This window comes from Hipposideros armiger, unplaced genomic scaffold (assembly GCF_001890085.2).
Source record: "Hipposideros armiger isolate ML-2016 unplaced genomic scaffold, ASM189008v1 scaffold_17, whole genome shotgun sequence".
In the NCBI taxonomy this organism is placed as follows: domain Eukaryota; kingdom Metazoa; phylum Chordata; class Mammalia; order Chiroptera; family Hipposideridae; genus Hipposideros; species Hipposideros armiger.
Window position 1 is genome coordinate 4,020,648 of NW_017731367.1, and position 16,483 is coordinate 4,037,130.

General features: G+C 49.8%; 1 protein-coding gene across 1 annotated transcript in view; it reads left to right on the forward strand.

Annotated features, from left to right (window-relative positions):
* The window catches only part of AGAP1 (ArfGAP with GTPase domain, ankyrin repeat and PH domain 1), a 625,487-nt gene that overhangs the window by 248,565 nt on the left and 360,439 nt on the right, over window positions 1-16,483 (forward strand). The window contains exons 4-5 of the mRNA XM_019628311.1: window positions 8,224-8,309; window positions 16,160-16,301. Coding sequence (XP_019483856.1) covers window positions 8,224-8,309; window positions 16,160-16,301 — 228 coding nt within the window. The remainder of the gene's footprint in view (window positions 1-8,223; window positions 8,310-16,159; window positions 16,302-16,483) is intronic.

Genomic DNA, 16,483 nt, shown 5'->3' on the forward strand with positions numbered 1-16,483 from the left:
GGAGGCCCAGAACCCCAGTGAGGCAGACCTGAGGCCAGCTCGCACCTACAGCGAGGATCACAGCTGACTGACAGGTCAGATGCCAGAATAACGGCCCTCTCCTTATGGGAAAGGGAGATTGCAGGCTGTACGAATGCAGTTTGAAATGCAAGACTAATTTTGCATGAAAAAGTAAAGATGAAAATCAACAGTAAAAACAAATGGAAGCAAGGTGATAGGCGAGTGCATTTCTTGTTAGTTTCCTGAGCACAGGGGTGAGTTTCGGAGCGGAAGGCAGCCCCACCCTGAGCTGTGAGTGCAGTGAGCAAGAGGCAGGGCCCCCTGTGCGCCCCGTGTTGGCCTGTGGACGCTAGACCATTACACGGAGGCCGCGTGGCTCATTTATGACGGTGTGGTGTCATGTAGAACTTTACAGAAAAGTTCACCCCGAGGAGAGGCGGGTCAGAGCCAGGACATCTGGGTTTGGGTCTCTGAGTCCTGCTGGTGCTGGCTGTGGGATCATGGTCAGTGTTGGAACTTCCTGTCCTCCCAGTAGATTCAGATGTTGGTGGTGATCATTGCATCACAAGATGGAGTGAGGAATAATGGAGACGGTGGAAGGAAAGTGCTTTGTAAACTATAGGGCTGTCGGAAAAGTCATGACGCATTTTTGCAACGAGAAACAGAAAAAGTATGTCCTGACTTTTCCGACAAACCAATATAAAGTACTATAAGACTGCTGTTGTTACCATCTCTTTCTGTTGCTTGGAGAGCTGTTAATACATTGCCAGCTTTCAGTCCAGCTAGCCCAAATGCTAGAGACGGAAATGTCAAACATCTGTGGCAGCGCTGACTCCCAACAAAACTTTTCTATATTTTTTCTTTTTGGAATAGGAAAATTTAGTTTGCTCTCCCTCTTCCCCACCCCCAAAGCGGAAATAACAACACAGATGGGACACTGGTGCTTCTCTGTGTGTAGACTGCCCTGGTGTTTACGAGGGCTCCATCGGAGCTGTATCCTCCCTGGCTGGGGGTTAAGTGGTACAATCGAAGGAACCCAGCTGTTTTATTTACTCAGCATCCCAAGTTTAAAACTGGTTCCCATGGCAGGAGACCAGGACTCAGGATAGTAACCTTGAAACCTTTAGGGTAATTGGTTATGGATGGAGTGTAAGGGTACGCGTTAGCCTTTCCAAAAGATGTTTAAGAAAAAAGCAAAACTGTACCCTTTTCCTCCTGGTGTGCTGTCCACAGTGCATGCGTGTCCGCATCCCTGTTCTGGGGGGAGTATATTCAGTGCCACCTCTCATCCAGTTTCGGAAGAAATGACTCAACTTAAGAGTGCAAGCTCAAGGGCACACCAAGGTAACCAGGGAGGTTTCCTGGGAACCCTGAAAACGTGCCTTTGGGTGAACCAGAGATGCACTAAATTGCATGTGCAGTCGAGCTCAGACAAGAGCTGACCTCTGTGCTCAGATGAGGTGCAAGCACTCGCTTCTGCTGACCAGTGAAACTCAAGGAAACCAAGCCCAGGCGTGAGGCTTAGCTCTGTCCAGCACCTTTCTCTACCTGTTGGCTGCATTGTTAATGTAGTGTCTGTCATCTGCCTCTGATGACCTCACCACACTTTGGGAGGAATAGATTTAGTGAGGGAGGGGCCTCCGTTTTCTTTCTCATCGAAGGGACAGAGCCCTGGTGCCACCATAGGGTCAGCAGGCAGGCAGCTGTGTGCGGGGCTCTGTGGCTCCGGGGTCAGCTTGCCTCTGTCTGCGGTGCCCCCTGCACACCTGTAAGCACCTGTATGCAGGTGTGCTGAGCCGAACACAGGTCGATGGCTTCTAGGGCAGAGGTCAGGGGGACACTTTCTAAAAATAAAATTATCCCTGAAGTAACTTAAGGTTACATCATAATAATTGGCAGCCAGAGAAGGTTGAACACCATTCATGGAACACATTTATGGTGTACCCTGGGCCAGGCTGCTTGGGACCCAAAGTTGGGTAAAATAGACTTGCAGGGAAATAATTAGAAATTGGATTATAAAATAGGCATTTTAAAAAACCTACATTAAAGATGAAATTGGATGTAGAGTTTGGTGGTGCCCTCTAAGATTTCGGTAGAAAATGATGTTAGCTGGGGTGAGATGAAGGGTTTGAATTAAAAATAACAGGAGAGGTGGCCCCCGCTGACTGTGAGACCAGCTTGGTGCCACGTGTGCTTTCATCCCAAGGCCTCCCCTTTGTGTTTCTAAAGTTAACTGTAGAAAATGAATTTTAAGGCCTTATTTTACTGACCTGCTGGCCCCCGTTTCTCCCGTCCCCAGCTGTCACATTCCAGTTGAGCCTGTGGCAATCAGCAGGACTTTATTTTTTATATATAACTCTTACAACCTGGGGCCTAAGCAGCTGGCTGAATTTTATCTAATTATGAAACCTTTGGGTTCATGGCAAGTAGATGTGAGTATTTAATTTTTGTTTCCAGGCAAAAATATACAAGCCAATTGCAACTATCTGATATTTGCATTAGTGTAAAATATTGAAAATACATACTGACTCTATATCTTGGGATGGGAGGGGGGAGTGTAAAGTGATTTTTGAATTGGAAGGGGCCTTACAGATAGAGGTGATGAAAATGAGGTCTAGGGTCCTTGCTGGAGGTTGCAAAGCTGGAGACTACAGCAGGGCAAAATGGGGGGTGGGGGGAAGGGTTGGGGGAGCCCAGTGCTTCCCCAGGAAACCCTTCTTGACTTCAGCACTGTGATTCAACCATCTATTGTAGAAGCATAACTTGCCGACTTGACTGTACAAAAACATACTAAAGGAAGCGAATGAAAGAACAGATGTGGAATGCATCCCACAAGTGCTTGCCGTGTCAGACGTGCCGAGGCAGAGACGCATGACAGGAAGAGGGTCATTAGCCCAGTGTCACTCTGGGAGGGCNTCAGAGGAGGCCTGGTATTAATGCCAACATACAGACCACACATTCCCGCGTGGCTGGTAGGAGATGGAGCTGCCAGCTCTCTGAAGAAAGTGCTCCATCCTGTAAGATCACGCTTGCTTGACCTCAGAGCTCTGTAAGTGTAAACTTCATTTGAGTCGTGGCCAACTCCCAGGGCCAGGTCGTGGAGAGAAGGGTGGTAAAAGTTCAAACACCAGCAGCAAAATAAGCAAGTGCCAGAAAATTGCAGAAAGGGGACTCTGTGGTACGATGGAAGTGCCCCCCAGTTCTCCCTCCGCTGCATGTGCTCCTGCAGGAGTCGGGTCCCGCCAGCCTGCAAGCTGAGGCATTGGCAGGACCAGGCGTGAGGTCTGAGAAGGGTCGGGACAGCCTGTGTGCGCACGCGCGTCTGGTGTGTGTCTGTACACGTGTGCCACATGCGGCTGCTAGTTGTCTACTCAAGAGGCCCGTTTCGTATGGTTCAAAGCATGGAGCTCATGAATTCATGACCTGGGCCGGAAGAGTCAGCTCGCTGTGCAGTCTTCTGTCCATCGTGGTGGCTTCCTTGGGGGCCCCATGTTGGGAAGGGTTGTGAGGCAGGGTCTCGGTTCCCCAGATCCCTTGTGTGACGGGCGGGTGACACCGCCTTTGCGTCTGGAAGCTGCAGGTGTTCTGTTCACACGGACGGCCCTGAGGGCAGCACCTGTGCCCAGCGTTTGTTACCCTATTTTGAGCCCCATTTCTTACTGTTTTCCTTATTTAAATTAAAAATAATAATAATAAACAGCACCACCACAAACAAAAGAAAAGCCAGCCCTGCACTTCCCGGGCACTTGGCTGGGCCAGGCATGTTGAAAGTATGGAGTGTGTGGAAGATGGGGGGGTGCTGGTCACAGGAGCCAGGTCACAGCATGTCCTCGCCTCTGCGTGAGCAGGAGGGGACCGGGCTGTAGGCGAATGAGGAAGGGAGGATTGGAGCCCGGTCAGGAAGCGGGGACGGGTGGGGGGGCTGTCCAGACCCAGGCGGGGTCACTGCACAACCTCAGTGGGTCAGGCTGGCCAACGTGTGCGCCTTCCGACGCAGCCCAGGGACAGGGACAGGAGACAGCAGCCCCCGTGGGGAATGGCTGACAGAAGGATTCTGAAGGGAGTCAGGGGGCCGCACCTCGGGGCTCCTGCCAGGTCACTCCATGAGCGCTGGCTGTGGAGAGGGGCACTCGAGACACATGGGAGTCCTCAGATACCCTGTGGGTGTTGGAACTAACTCACGGTGCGGGGAGCCCCGTGAGGAGAGGTGCTGCTCGGTACGCATGAGAAGCAGCCGTGCAGGGCATGTTTGGGCCGTGGGCCTGGCACCTAGTTCCACTTGGGCAGGGCTCTGGCAGTGCACAGGTGACAAATGCAGGCTAAGCCGCTTCTGAGATGTCCCCGATGCAGGAGCTCTGGGCCTGTGCCTGAGAGGCAGTGACACGCGTGTGTGCTCACAAACACACTTGCGCGTGTACACACGGAGGACGCCCTGGGCAGGTCCTGTCCCCCGCCAGCACTGGATTCCAGGCTGTGCTCCAGGGCTTAGTGGTGACCTGCTCAGAGGGCGCCAGTCTTCCATGGCATGCTTGGGGACCAGAGCCCCCTCTAGGATGGAGACAGAGACCTGGAGACAAAACCTGCTGAACTCCTCCCATTCAAGTACTTACACTGTTCCCATCGGAGCAAAACAGAGGGTCCCTCAAGAGAAAGTGGACAGTGACAGTCCAAACAGTGTGCTGGCATCAGCCAAAGAAATGTCCCCCTGCCTGGACTGTTACTGCCCGGGAGCTAAGAAGGGTGGTTGCATTTCTAAAGGTTTGTAAAAACAAATAAACAAAAACCCGACAGAAACAAAGAAGACTACGGCCCTTGATGCCTGAAATATGTACTGCCTGGCCCTTTACGGAGAAGGCTGGCCGACCCCGCCTCTACAGCCCCTAGAAGCAACATCGAGGGCCTCAGATGCGTAGGATTTCTTGGTTCCTCTGTAAGGTCAAGTTTCACAGCAACCACCCTTTTCTAGTTTCTTGAAACAAACACCTGATTTATATTTAGAGAATTTGTATGAACAGTTTCTAACGCCTGTAGTCCTTTTATATGTTCAATACACAGGAATAGTTTACATGACACTTTTTTTTTTTTTTTTAGTAAACTCTTTTCAGGTGGGAAGCACTAGCTTAGAACGGTAACATCTGAGGAACCCAGAGACCGTTTGCCTGGGTGCTGGTAGCTGAGTGACCCTCCCTCTGGCTTCCGTGCGGTGCCCACCAGCTCAGTCCCGCGCGCATCTGCACACTCCTGCCCGTGAGCGTGCCTCTCAGGTCACGGGTGTGACTCGCCAGGAAGCCGTGTTTAAATGCTCCAGGCAGGGAGTGAGGCACTTCCTCCCGAATCTGCACTGTTCTTCGTCATTGTACCTTTATTTTTTATTTATTTATTTTTTAAAGATTTTATTGGGGAATTGGGGGATGGGAACAGCGCTGGGGAATCAGGGAAGGGGAACAGACAAGTTGCTGTCCTTTTGTTCTTCCGTCTAGTTGTGGAGGACGTTGCTTCACTGGCCCAAGTTGGCACCATCATTGCGCTCCTCCCAGGCGAGGCAGATCAGTCGCCGGCTTCTGGACGACCTTTATTTTTTTTAAGTGCTTAAAATAAATGTGCAGAATACTAAAAATAAAACCAACAAATAACCTTAGGTACATTTTCTCCCAAAGAAACAAATGTGCACGACTAAATACATTTTATTAACTTACCACCCAAGCTATTTCCAGACAGTAGTAGATGCTAGAACATCCAAGTACAAGCTCAGCAGTGGGTGCTGGAATGTCCCCAGTAAACAGCTTGCTTCTCGGGCTGTAAATTCGATTTTCTTGGGGGAGGGCATGATTATATGACCATTTTCTCCTTCTGAGTGGCGATTGAAAGCCAGCCGCCACTGCCCCCTCCTCTCAGGGCGCCAGGGGTGCGCCTGCTCGTGGCACCGTTCTGGTCCCCCGCCAGCCAGCTGGCCTTACCGGCTTCCTTTTCCTCTCACTGCCCTTGACAGGAAGCTCCGTGAGGGCAGAGATTCTGCCGTGTTCATTCTGTTGGTGGCATCAGCACTGTGCCTGGCACATGAGGGGACTTGCCAAGTCCTGGCGGAGCTGTGGTTCAGAAGCCCCGGGTTTCATTGACCCGGTGTGGGAGGCAGCGAGGGAACTGGGCAGCGAGCCCCTCATGGTTGAAGGGGCCAATACTGGAAGGACCAAGCTGTGTCCTTGGTCCAGTATAAGTCAGATCCATCGCCCTTCGCTGTCTTACCACTCGCTTTCATGGGAGCCCTGCTCTGAGACTGGAAATATCGTGGGCTCTGCCCCTGGGGACGTCCCTGGGGTGCCTTCCTGGGGCGCCCTGAGCAGCACGTCCAGGACTTGCTATTTCATAAGCTGCTCTGGGGAGGAGGAAGCATTATCCCGAATCTTCCAGAGCACGTGGAATTAGGACAAAGTGTTAGGAAAAGCCCTGATTTTACTGCGGGAACTTGTGCATGAGACACACCGCTTTNTCCCTGCAGGGTGACAGTTACAGTGGACGGGTTAGCAGGCACCTTTGCCTTTCATGTCCAGTGTTTCGAGTCGCACTGCTGTCCCCCCTGATTAAATGGCCCTGGCGTTTCTGCTGTGGACGTGCCATGCCCGGTCCTGGCTGCTGGTGGAGGGTTCTAGTGGTCATTTCTCCTGGCGGCGAGGTCAGCTGGCTGTCCCTCAGTCTTGCCTGCCTGAAATTACTTTCCAACAGACACATCTGTCTTGGACAGTACATGCGTTCTCAGGAGCACATGGATCTTAGATAGTTTTTTAATGAATGTTTACTTCGTTTCTTAGAAACAAACCATGTGGTAAACTTTACTTGGGCCCATTTTCTGGGACACATGAAATGCATTTAAGCTGTCAGTTCCAGAAACCCTTTCCAAATCAAATAAAAAAAAAATGTTTGTCAGCTACCACTGCTCAGCAGATGTTAGGGCTTATTTTTAAACACGTTCCTGGGTGCTGCTTAATGTTCCAATGGAAAAAAAATCTGTAAACCCTAATAAAATCTGAGTAGTTTTGAAATCTAGCCATTGAAATTTTTCAACATAATTTTACTGTTACTTGCGACCAAATGACTATAAGTATGTGATAATTTTTTAAGAGGATTATCTGTAAGCCTTAGATTGAGAGCCTACTGGTGGGTTGGTTTAATAGATAAAACAGACATCAGGGCAGCCATCTTCTCTAATTATTTCAGATACTAAGCCAGTGTCTAACCATGGAAATATCATTGACCGTGCTATGCAGTCATCTGTACAGCAGTGAGCTAAGGCAGCCCTCCACACGTAAGCCGCGGAGGGGCAGGTGGGACTGTCTACACAAGGCAGAGTACGAAAATTATTATTACTTGTGCTCCCAAGGAATAAAAGAGAAGCATGTTGTACCTTATTCTGAACCACAAAAAGAAAGCTGTAAAATTCGATTAAGGAGCTTGTCATGTTTTTGGCGTTGATGAAATTGGCAGGACAAAATGTGTTTTTGAGTTGGTTGTTTGGAACCTAGAACACACAGTCATCCCATATTGTTCTAATTAATTCAACAAGAAACCAAGGACCTACTGCGCCCTGGGCACCCGGCCTGCATTCCACAGCGAGGATGCTGCTGGGCACGGAACTCATTCGCGGTAGTGACTTACACCCGGCCAGATGACACCGAGCGCTCGCAGAGGACACGCCGGCCTCGGCGGCTTCCCGTGGCAGCCCACAGATGCTCGCTGATGTCATTCGACTCACAGAGCCCCCAAAATAGCCTGTGCGTGCTATAGGCACAACCACTTCCCTGACACCTCATGACGCTGAAAGTGGTTACAAAAACCATGTCTTTCATCGGAAGAAGGAAACCAGGGTTTAGCACGTTTCACATCTGCAATTACCAAATCATTTTTCCTAGAGAAACTGTTAACTCCTAAGGTGTGTTTTAAAACTTTCAATGCGTGACCTTTTTATTGCAAGTTAGAATATAGACGCTGGCTTGGTCACAGCTGGATCGCCATNTGGGTTCCTAAAGCCGGACATTTGAATCTGAGTTCAGTAGCTCTTTTCAAATCCAGCGGTTGCTGGAGGCAGATCCGAAACCTACTCCTAAATGCTCAGAGTTGCCTCCAGGGCGACAGCCTAGGGTGTATTTTTCCACAAGCGAAGCCCATGTCTGTCTGCCCTCCTCACACTCCGTCTTCCTTGTGTAATGAGATTTTTTGTGTGTGTGGCAGGTGGCAGATTCAAGAAAGAGATTGTTGTTGATGGACAGAGTTACCTGCTGCTGATTAGAGATGAAGGGGGCCCCCCGGAGGCACAGGTGAGTATTACAAGCCAACAACCGCCAGCCACGCACCTTCTTTCCTTGTTAAGGTTCTCTCTGATTCCACTAGTTCCACGTGGGTTTAGAAGTCAGTCAGATGTGCTCGAGAAAAGGTGACAGAGGGGCCCCCGACAGTGTTTCCTGTGGTTGAGGCTTCTCTCGCCTCTGAGAAACCTGTTGTTCCTGCACATCAAATCCCAGGGGACGTTCAGGCTGTGTGGCTTGTTTTCACTTTCCGTGTTATTAAGAAGGAAGGGAAAGCAGACTCCACACCAATTTGTCTGCTCAGTGGAGTCGCCATCTGGAAAGCTCTGCCGTCTTCCCCACCACCCTCACCCCGTGCCGCCCTGCTGCTCACCAGGGCTCTCGACCCGAGTCCGTCCCCCTCTGAAAACCAGCGTGCAGCGTGGTGCAGTTTCTGTGAAACTTCCTCGAAAGATACACATTCTAGGAATAGAAAAGCATGAGTGTAGTTTACTTACTCGCCAGTTTAGTATTTTACTCACATACTTGACTAGCTAAGCACCTAATTGTGAGCTGAGCCTGGGAACCGGGTGAGTGCCCGCCCTGCATGAATTGGCTCATTTACGTTATTCTCCAGATACCCCTGGGAAGGGTGCTCCCAGCATTCCCCTCAGATGCCCTAAAGCCTCGCCCAAGGTTAGCACAAACCCAGGTGGTCTGCCTGCCGATGACGTCAACGCTGGGGGCAGGTAGGTGTCTGTCTTGGCCTGTGGCCGTGAGAAAGTGTTCACCCAGTTTCTTTGAGGACCAGCCCTTCATTTGGGCCGTACTGCCTTCAGAAGCCGTTAGCCTAGAAGCTTACCCTGAAGATTCCTACTTGGGAAGGGATCGCGATGGAGCCTTTCAAAAAGATGGACAGGGTTTTGTGCGAAATCAGGCAGAGTGTACTGGACTATTCCAAGAAAAAAAAACAACTTTTCAAGTTACCGNCCCCAAAGGGGTCGCAACCCACAGGTTGAGAACCGCTGTTCTAGTTTATAAATTTCTGCCTCATTGCTTACCAAAGACCACGCTGAACCTGTGTTTATGGACACAAGTAAGGCCTTAGGGTCTCCAGTTTCAGTGTTAGATCTGCCTCTTCATCCTGTTAACTTCGGTTTTGTTTGCTTGGTGCCAAGAATACTTGAGCTGCACAAGTTAGTGGCACTTTTAAAATAAATACACAACCTGTTCTCAGTTTTTCCAGGTAGTTTTTCATTAAATAGATCCAGCAGTGTTCAAGTAGTAGGACTATAGTGGGACTTTGAAAACTGCAAGTTGAATTCTTAAAAGCAGCTGCGCCCATTCTGCAACCGTTTTCAGGTAGGAGCCCCCCTAGGGCTGAGTGGGGATCACTGCATGTGCTGTGACATGTCCCCAAGCTGGGCTTGTTTTTGATTACCTGACTTGGGTCACACACACAAAAAGCCGCCACCACGCGTGCGCGTGCTGGTCACTCCTGAGAAAGCGGGACATCTCAGGGTGCTTGTCTGCACAATTTGTGAGGTTCTCAGGCCAGTGCGAAGTTTCCCAGCATTCCAGAAGGTGGGCTTTGTGTTGGCACAAGAATGTACCCAACGCGGCCGCGTCGGATGTTCTTGGTCTCTTCATTGAGCATGTAACATACTCTCCAGGGCAGGTTGGCTGTTACTGCGACACAGTTTCAAAAACAGTTATACACGTGTAAGAACCGCTTAAATCAGCCATTTTCAGAATCCCTGGAGACGCGCCCATTGGACGGCCCTTTGCGTCCCTGCTGTGTGCCGTTTGTCACCAGGGCCTCAGTTTGCTCATCTTTAAAGCGATGTTGCATCATTTTGATTGGCAGATTCAGATCTTTTCTGCATTTCAGGAAAATACTTTTGTATTTCATCTCTGAATAGTCTTTACGTTCTTGTGTTGGGGATTTGTTGTCAGACACACCATTCATCCGTTTGTTCGGTGCATTGGTCTGTCTTCCTGTCAATCAGCTTCTCTCTGAACGCTTTCTCCCTGCCTTTTTCATCTCATTGTTTATTTCAAGCCACTCCTCAGTGTCAGAAACTCAGCTTCCAATAGTGTCTCTTCTGTTCCGCTTTCACTTTTCATTCATTCCTTCCAAAATGTTCGGGGTCCCCAGTTCTAGAGGTTTCCATCTCATCTCACTGTTGCAAGTTCTCGTCCTGGAGTTGTTGTCTTTCTGAAGGACTGTGCTTATGCTGAGTCAGGGCGGAGGGCAGTGGGAAGGGGTTTCCTTCTGCTTTTTGCGTGGTGTTCTCTTCTCCCCTGGCTGTTTTTGTATGCTCCCTCCCTGCCGCCGCCCCCTCACTTCCGCTTTTTTTCCTCTGGTGGCATCTTTGCATAATGTCTTTACCTTCCGTCCCTCCAGCTCTCTCCTCCTTGGGCGTCTGTCTGCCCAGACCTTTTGTCTGCTGAGACCAATGCTGTCTTGGCTGTGCCCTGGGTCACCTGCACTGCTCGGGTCACTCACACTGGCTGGGGCCACAGATCTCAGCGGCCAGCCCTCAGGAAGGCTTCTCTCACTCAATCCCAGTCAGATATGGGGTGTGGGGAGCTCCCCTTCATCCGGTTTCCTGGGGCAGGAAAAAGAGGTGGAGGAAACACCCTAATCTTGAGTGTGCTGGACCAGACTGGACAGACCCCTCCGCCCACATTCCTATTTGCCAGACCTCAGACACCCCTCGCCTGCAGGGGAGTGCTGGGGCCCCAGGACCCGAGGCCGTGTGCCCGTTTCCTGAATCCCAGGGCCAAATGAGTGCATCGTGCCCTGCTCGCCCCTCTGTGGTCCGAGGGGTCACCTCTCCCAGTTCTTGCCTCCACACTTTGGGGGCCGTTGTCCACTAGGAGCCCCTCTCCACCGGCTCCAGAGGTGCCCTTTTTGTTCTTAAGGCCAGTGTTTGAGATTTTTGTTGTATGAAGCTATGCCCCTTTTCTTGGTGGATGGTGAATTTTCTTCCTTTTTGGTTTTTACTTCTTCCCCTCATTTTATTAAGAATGGAGGAAAGGAAATTCAAGTATAGTGACATTCAAATCTGCTGTCTTAACCTGGAGCTCTGACTTGTTTCCTCATCTTCCTTTTTAAATTTTACTTAGATGAGGATTTAATGAAGTCTTCAGAGATCCTGGCGAGTACATTAAGTCCTCACTTCACCCCTGTTACAGCCCTGTGTTTCACCCGTAGAAATACTCAGCAGTCACCACGAATTTGAGCCTTACTGTTAGTACATTTTTATAGCAGTCACTTTAAAAAACAAACAAAAAAAATGTACTTTTTTTTTTTTAATTGGCAAAGCAAATGAAATCTGATTCGGTTAAATTTTGTGAACTTAACATGTTACAAATACAACTTTTTTCCCAGTATAAAAATAATATGTGGTCCAAAATTCCTTTTAAATGTCACAATACAACAAAACTTCTTCAAACCCTCAATGTTCGTAAGTTACTGACCTCAGTATTTTTATCAACGTTAAAAGAGCAAAATTCATTTNCCCCCCCTTTTTTTTTTTTGGCACGGGCTTGGTGGGATGCCAGGACAAAGGTCAGGTCAGGTTGAGTCGCACACCAGGGAATCTGAAGTTTCCCTCCCAGGTGACGGGGTATGTGACCTCAAGGCAGGAAATGAGGGATAAGAAAAGATGAAGAATTAAGTGTATTCCTTAAGATATCTGGCAGGTGGTGGGGCATCAACCAGAAGTGGGCGGAAACTCACTGAGGACATGTCCCCTTTCTGGAGACAGTCAGGGAGCTCAGTGAATATGTGTAAGTGGACAAGGCATTTGTGAATGAGGTGACTGAGATGTTTACTTAAACAGCTCCATTTCAAGGCGTGTGGAGGAGCTTGATTTGAGGGAGAAATACGAGCTCTCACAAGATGCAGTTACAGGTGAACGAAAAAGGACACAGCACAGACTGAAATGCAGAGCTTACGTCAGCCAGACCCGTTTCCGTCAATGGTGATGCAGATGACATGGAACAAAAACAGCATGGGCGACCCCTGCAGGATGGAGGGGCCTTGCGATTGTTGGGGGCCCCAGGGCAGGATAATTTTAAAGCTGGATTGACGCTCTGTGGCCTGTATTTTCCAAATTACGCAAGAGCGTTGAAAAATTATGGATTTCTAACTTTGTCCGTACTATTTTCTTAAAAGATGTTTACACCTGAAAAAAATACTTCTCTTCCTTCAGTTTTGTGAAATCCAAGTCAAATTTATTCATCTGTAAGACAAGAAGGCAGGATGAGATGTTCTTTGAAGAAATCCCTCTAACAGGCCTTGCTAGTGAGGGTTCTAGAATTAGTCCTGAATCAGTTTCCCTCAGAGTAATTAAGACTATCAGGTCAAACCTATTCCATAGAGTTAAAAAATAAAACGGGGGTAAAGGAAAGAAAAAGAGAAAGGGGGAGAAAATGAATAATTATTTTTTATTACATTTTTATATATCATAGTTTTTAATTGTATTATAAGAAAAAAGGCCACTTTTATTTTAGACGAGTGCCAGATGCACTTCCTGCACAAAAATAGATCGGAAAGGTTTGCCGCTGTTTGGTGTGGCATACGTTCTGCTGCTGTTCCAAGTGAGAGCAGCAGAGGGCGTCCTGCTGAGGGTTCGGTTTAAAGAGCAGTCGAGTGTTTTCTGTGGCAGAGGAGCCTTTAAACCAGCGGTTCTCAACCTGTGGGTCGCGTGAACGACCCTTTCACAGGGGTCGCCAGGTACTCCTATATGGGCGTATCTGCATGTGGACCTGCAGACGGATAGAGGAGCGGTGTCTCGGTTCCTAAGACCATCGAAAATATGTGTTTTCCGATGGTCTTAGGCGAGCCCTGTGAAAGGTTGAGAACCGCTGCTTTAAACCCTCTGAGAAAATTTCACATTAGAAAAAAGCCCTTGAAAAGGGCCTGTTGGCACACACTTAAGCTCAGCGGCCGTTGGCATCTTGGCCCTTTCTCGGTTTCGTGTGCCCTGCACGAGGCTGGCCCTCTGTAACTCATTGGAAACGCAATGAATGGGGTGTGGTTTTGTCAAGGCCCAGCTAAAAGGGCTGGTTGATTGACTGATTGACTGATTGATTGATTGATTTGAGGCTAGTGGGCTGATGCCTGACACCCCTTCCTTGCTGCTCAAGCGCCCCCATGGGTATCCAGCTCCTGCAGGAGGTGGCTTGCTCACTTGGGCTTACTGCCATCCCTTGTCCCAGCTCGCTCACCTCCCGCTGGTGCCTGAGCCCTTTGCCCTTTGTCTTTTCTAAATACACCAGGCGCTCGCCCCGCCTCCCACAGGCCCCGCCTCCCACAGGCCTCTCCTCCCGCAGGCCCCGCCTCCTGTAGGCGAGGCTCAGCTGAAAACCACACCGAGCATGCTGACCTCCTCACCCCACGCCTGGCGGACTCGGCGCCCATCACCATCCTGAATTCATAGCCATCCTTCATTTCTGTTATTTATTTTCTGCCTCCCTCCTCAGCCGACCTGCCTCCCCTGAGAACTCGGATTTTCATCTGTTGTGTTTACTGGGGTGTCTGTGCCTAGACCCGTCCCAGACCTCAGGGCTCGTGAACGAGTATTGAGGGGCTGCATGGTCCCCGGAGGAGTCATGCTGGAGTGTAGGGTGCACTTAGCAGGGTGCTTCGTGCGTCCAAGGTCAGCCACACACAGTGACCCTGGGGTTTGTTGCCCTTAAAACACTTTCCTCTGGGACCACAGCTGACTCCTACACCTTCCTCGGGGCCTTCTGGCATTCTCTTATTTCCATTTCAGAGGCAAGATCTTCTGAAACCTAGTTCTACTAATGACGACCATTGTGGCATTTGAGGTTATGGTTTTGGGGGTAGGCTGTGTTTCAAAACCAGGTTCTCAGAAGAATGATGTCAGTGACAGCAGGTGCAGGGCTTGAGGTCTGCAGAGATCTTTGTGGGGGGAGGAATCGGAGCGGCTCGTGGTCACCCTTTTGCCTCTTTGTGTTTGTCTGTTACAGATGCCATCAGCTCCACGAACCCGCGGGTCATCGACGACGCCAGGGCCAGGAAGCTGTCCAGCGATCTGAAGAGGTGCACCTACTACGAGACGTGTGCCACGTATGGGCTGAATGTGGAGAGGGTCTTTCAGGACGGTAAATACGCACGGCTGTGAATACAGCACCCCTTTCCCACTCGGCAGGTGCCTCATCCCCGCGGGCGACAGACATGTCCCTCGCTGCATGNAGGCATGTGTAAGCACAACCTCTGTTTTCATTATTTTAGGTCATTTCATGTAGTCTACCCAAAGATAACGGCTTCATGGATGAAACCACGACTGTGTGGCTACTAGTGGCATCCTAGGGTAGTGTGACAGTTCCGTTCATTAACTGGATTTTTTTTTTTTTGGGAATTTGGTAGGGAAGCCATTGGGGTGCAGGGTATTTATGGAGCCCGCCCCTGTAGGTGCTGGGCAGTCAGGACGCCCCTTGAGGGAATGAGGCATGGTCTGCATTTCCTCTGCACGGAGGTTCACAGTTGTCACCTTCCGTGTTGGGAGATAAGGGCTGGTCCTGGGGGACAGGCTTTCTGAAGGGGCTCATGTGCCTAGGAAGCTGATGTCTCCCCACTTATTGGAAGAGAAAGGGAAAAATACCTCCCAGTAGAGAAAGGGAAGAGATGCCTCTGTCGGCCTGGGTCCCTGGGCTCCCTGGGGGGACATCACCTTTTCTCAGCCCCGTCTCAGGACTCTGACCCTCAGTTCTTATTTTCACTTTATATTTAGCACTTGAAGTTTGGGCTTATTTAAGTTTCATCATGTCAGATCTTCACATGTCGCTGAATACACCCTTCATTTATGTGTGGAAGTCAGCTTAACCCACCCAGAATTTCCCCAAATATATTAGAACTGAGGCCTTGGCTACCAAAAGTTACCTAGGAGCTGCTGCCTCTTTTAGAGAAAGGGAACAGGATATTTTATTATTATTATTATTATTATTATTATTATTATTATTATTGTTATTGTTATTATTCATCTTCATTTGGAAAGAGAGGGGTGTTCGGTGGCAGACTGACCCGACCTGGATTCCATGGCTGGAATTCGCGCAATCCTGGGGAGAGGCTGAGCTTCAGGGACCCTCCCCTGCCTAGACCCCAAGTTCACAAGACGTCTCTGAGTATTATGTGAAGTAATAATGCCTGATAGGGTGGTTATTTGCCAGAAAGTGGATTTGGCGTAGGTGCACCTGGGTGCCGGTAAAGCAAGAATGAAATGGCAAGAGTCAGGCCATTGTGGGGTTTCAGTTTTTTCCCCTAATTTTTGCTATTTTGTTAATTCCTCTAACAATAAATAATGATACCTTCACAGGGTGCTGTAAGAATTCAGTGGCAGCTGATCTTTACAATACCTCTTCTGACGGAGGACTCAGCCGTCAGGCGGGAGAGGGATTTCTGAGCAGGCTGTGGGAGCCCAGGGGAGGAGCCCCGGCTCTGAGGGGTCCAGCAAGCCTTCCTGGGGGGACGCTTAGTGTGAAGCGGAAAGCGTCAGGGTCACTCCATCTCCAGATTGGCCCTGGCACCTCTTGTTGGCAGGACTGCAGTTGGTCCCCGTGGAGAAGGATGAACAGTTAGCGTTCTCAGGAGACGGGCGTGGCCTGGGTCGGGGAGTAGGGAGGTGGTCCCATTCCAGCCGTGTTGTGCTCGGGATGAGAAGGATGTTAGTGACGCCTCAGCACCGTGTGACCTCAGAAGTCAAGCGTGGACTTGGCCTGACTGAGCGGGCTCTGCCAGCCGCACAGCCTGCGCGCATGAAGATGGTGTGATGCTGTCCCAGCCCTTGCTCCCTGGGGGCCTCCTCTCCTCACTCATTCCCTTCCTCTCTCCCCTTCTTTCTCCCTAGTTTGCCATGTGGGTGGACGCTGTTATATTTGTCTTCAGCTTGGAGGACGAGATTAGCTTCCAGACTGTCTACCACTATTACAGCCGGATGGCCAACTACCGGAACACAAGCGAGATCCCTCTGGTTCTGGTGGGCACCCAGGGTGAGTGGTGAGCACCTTCATGGTCCGTGTTTCCGGGGCGGAGGAATTTGGAAGTGGTTTAAAGAAGAAACCATTTCCTACTGAAGGCTCAGTTTTACAGTGAAAATCTGTAAAACTGAAATCGGCGCATTTCCTGAGTTGATGCTACAGAGAAATCACCTAGTCAGCAACCTCAAAACACA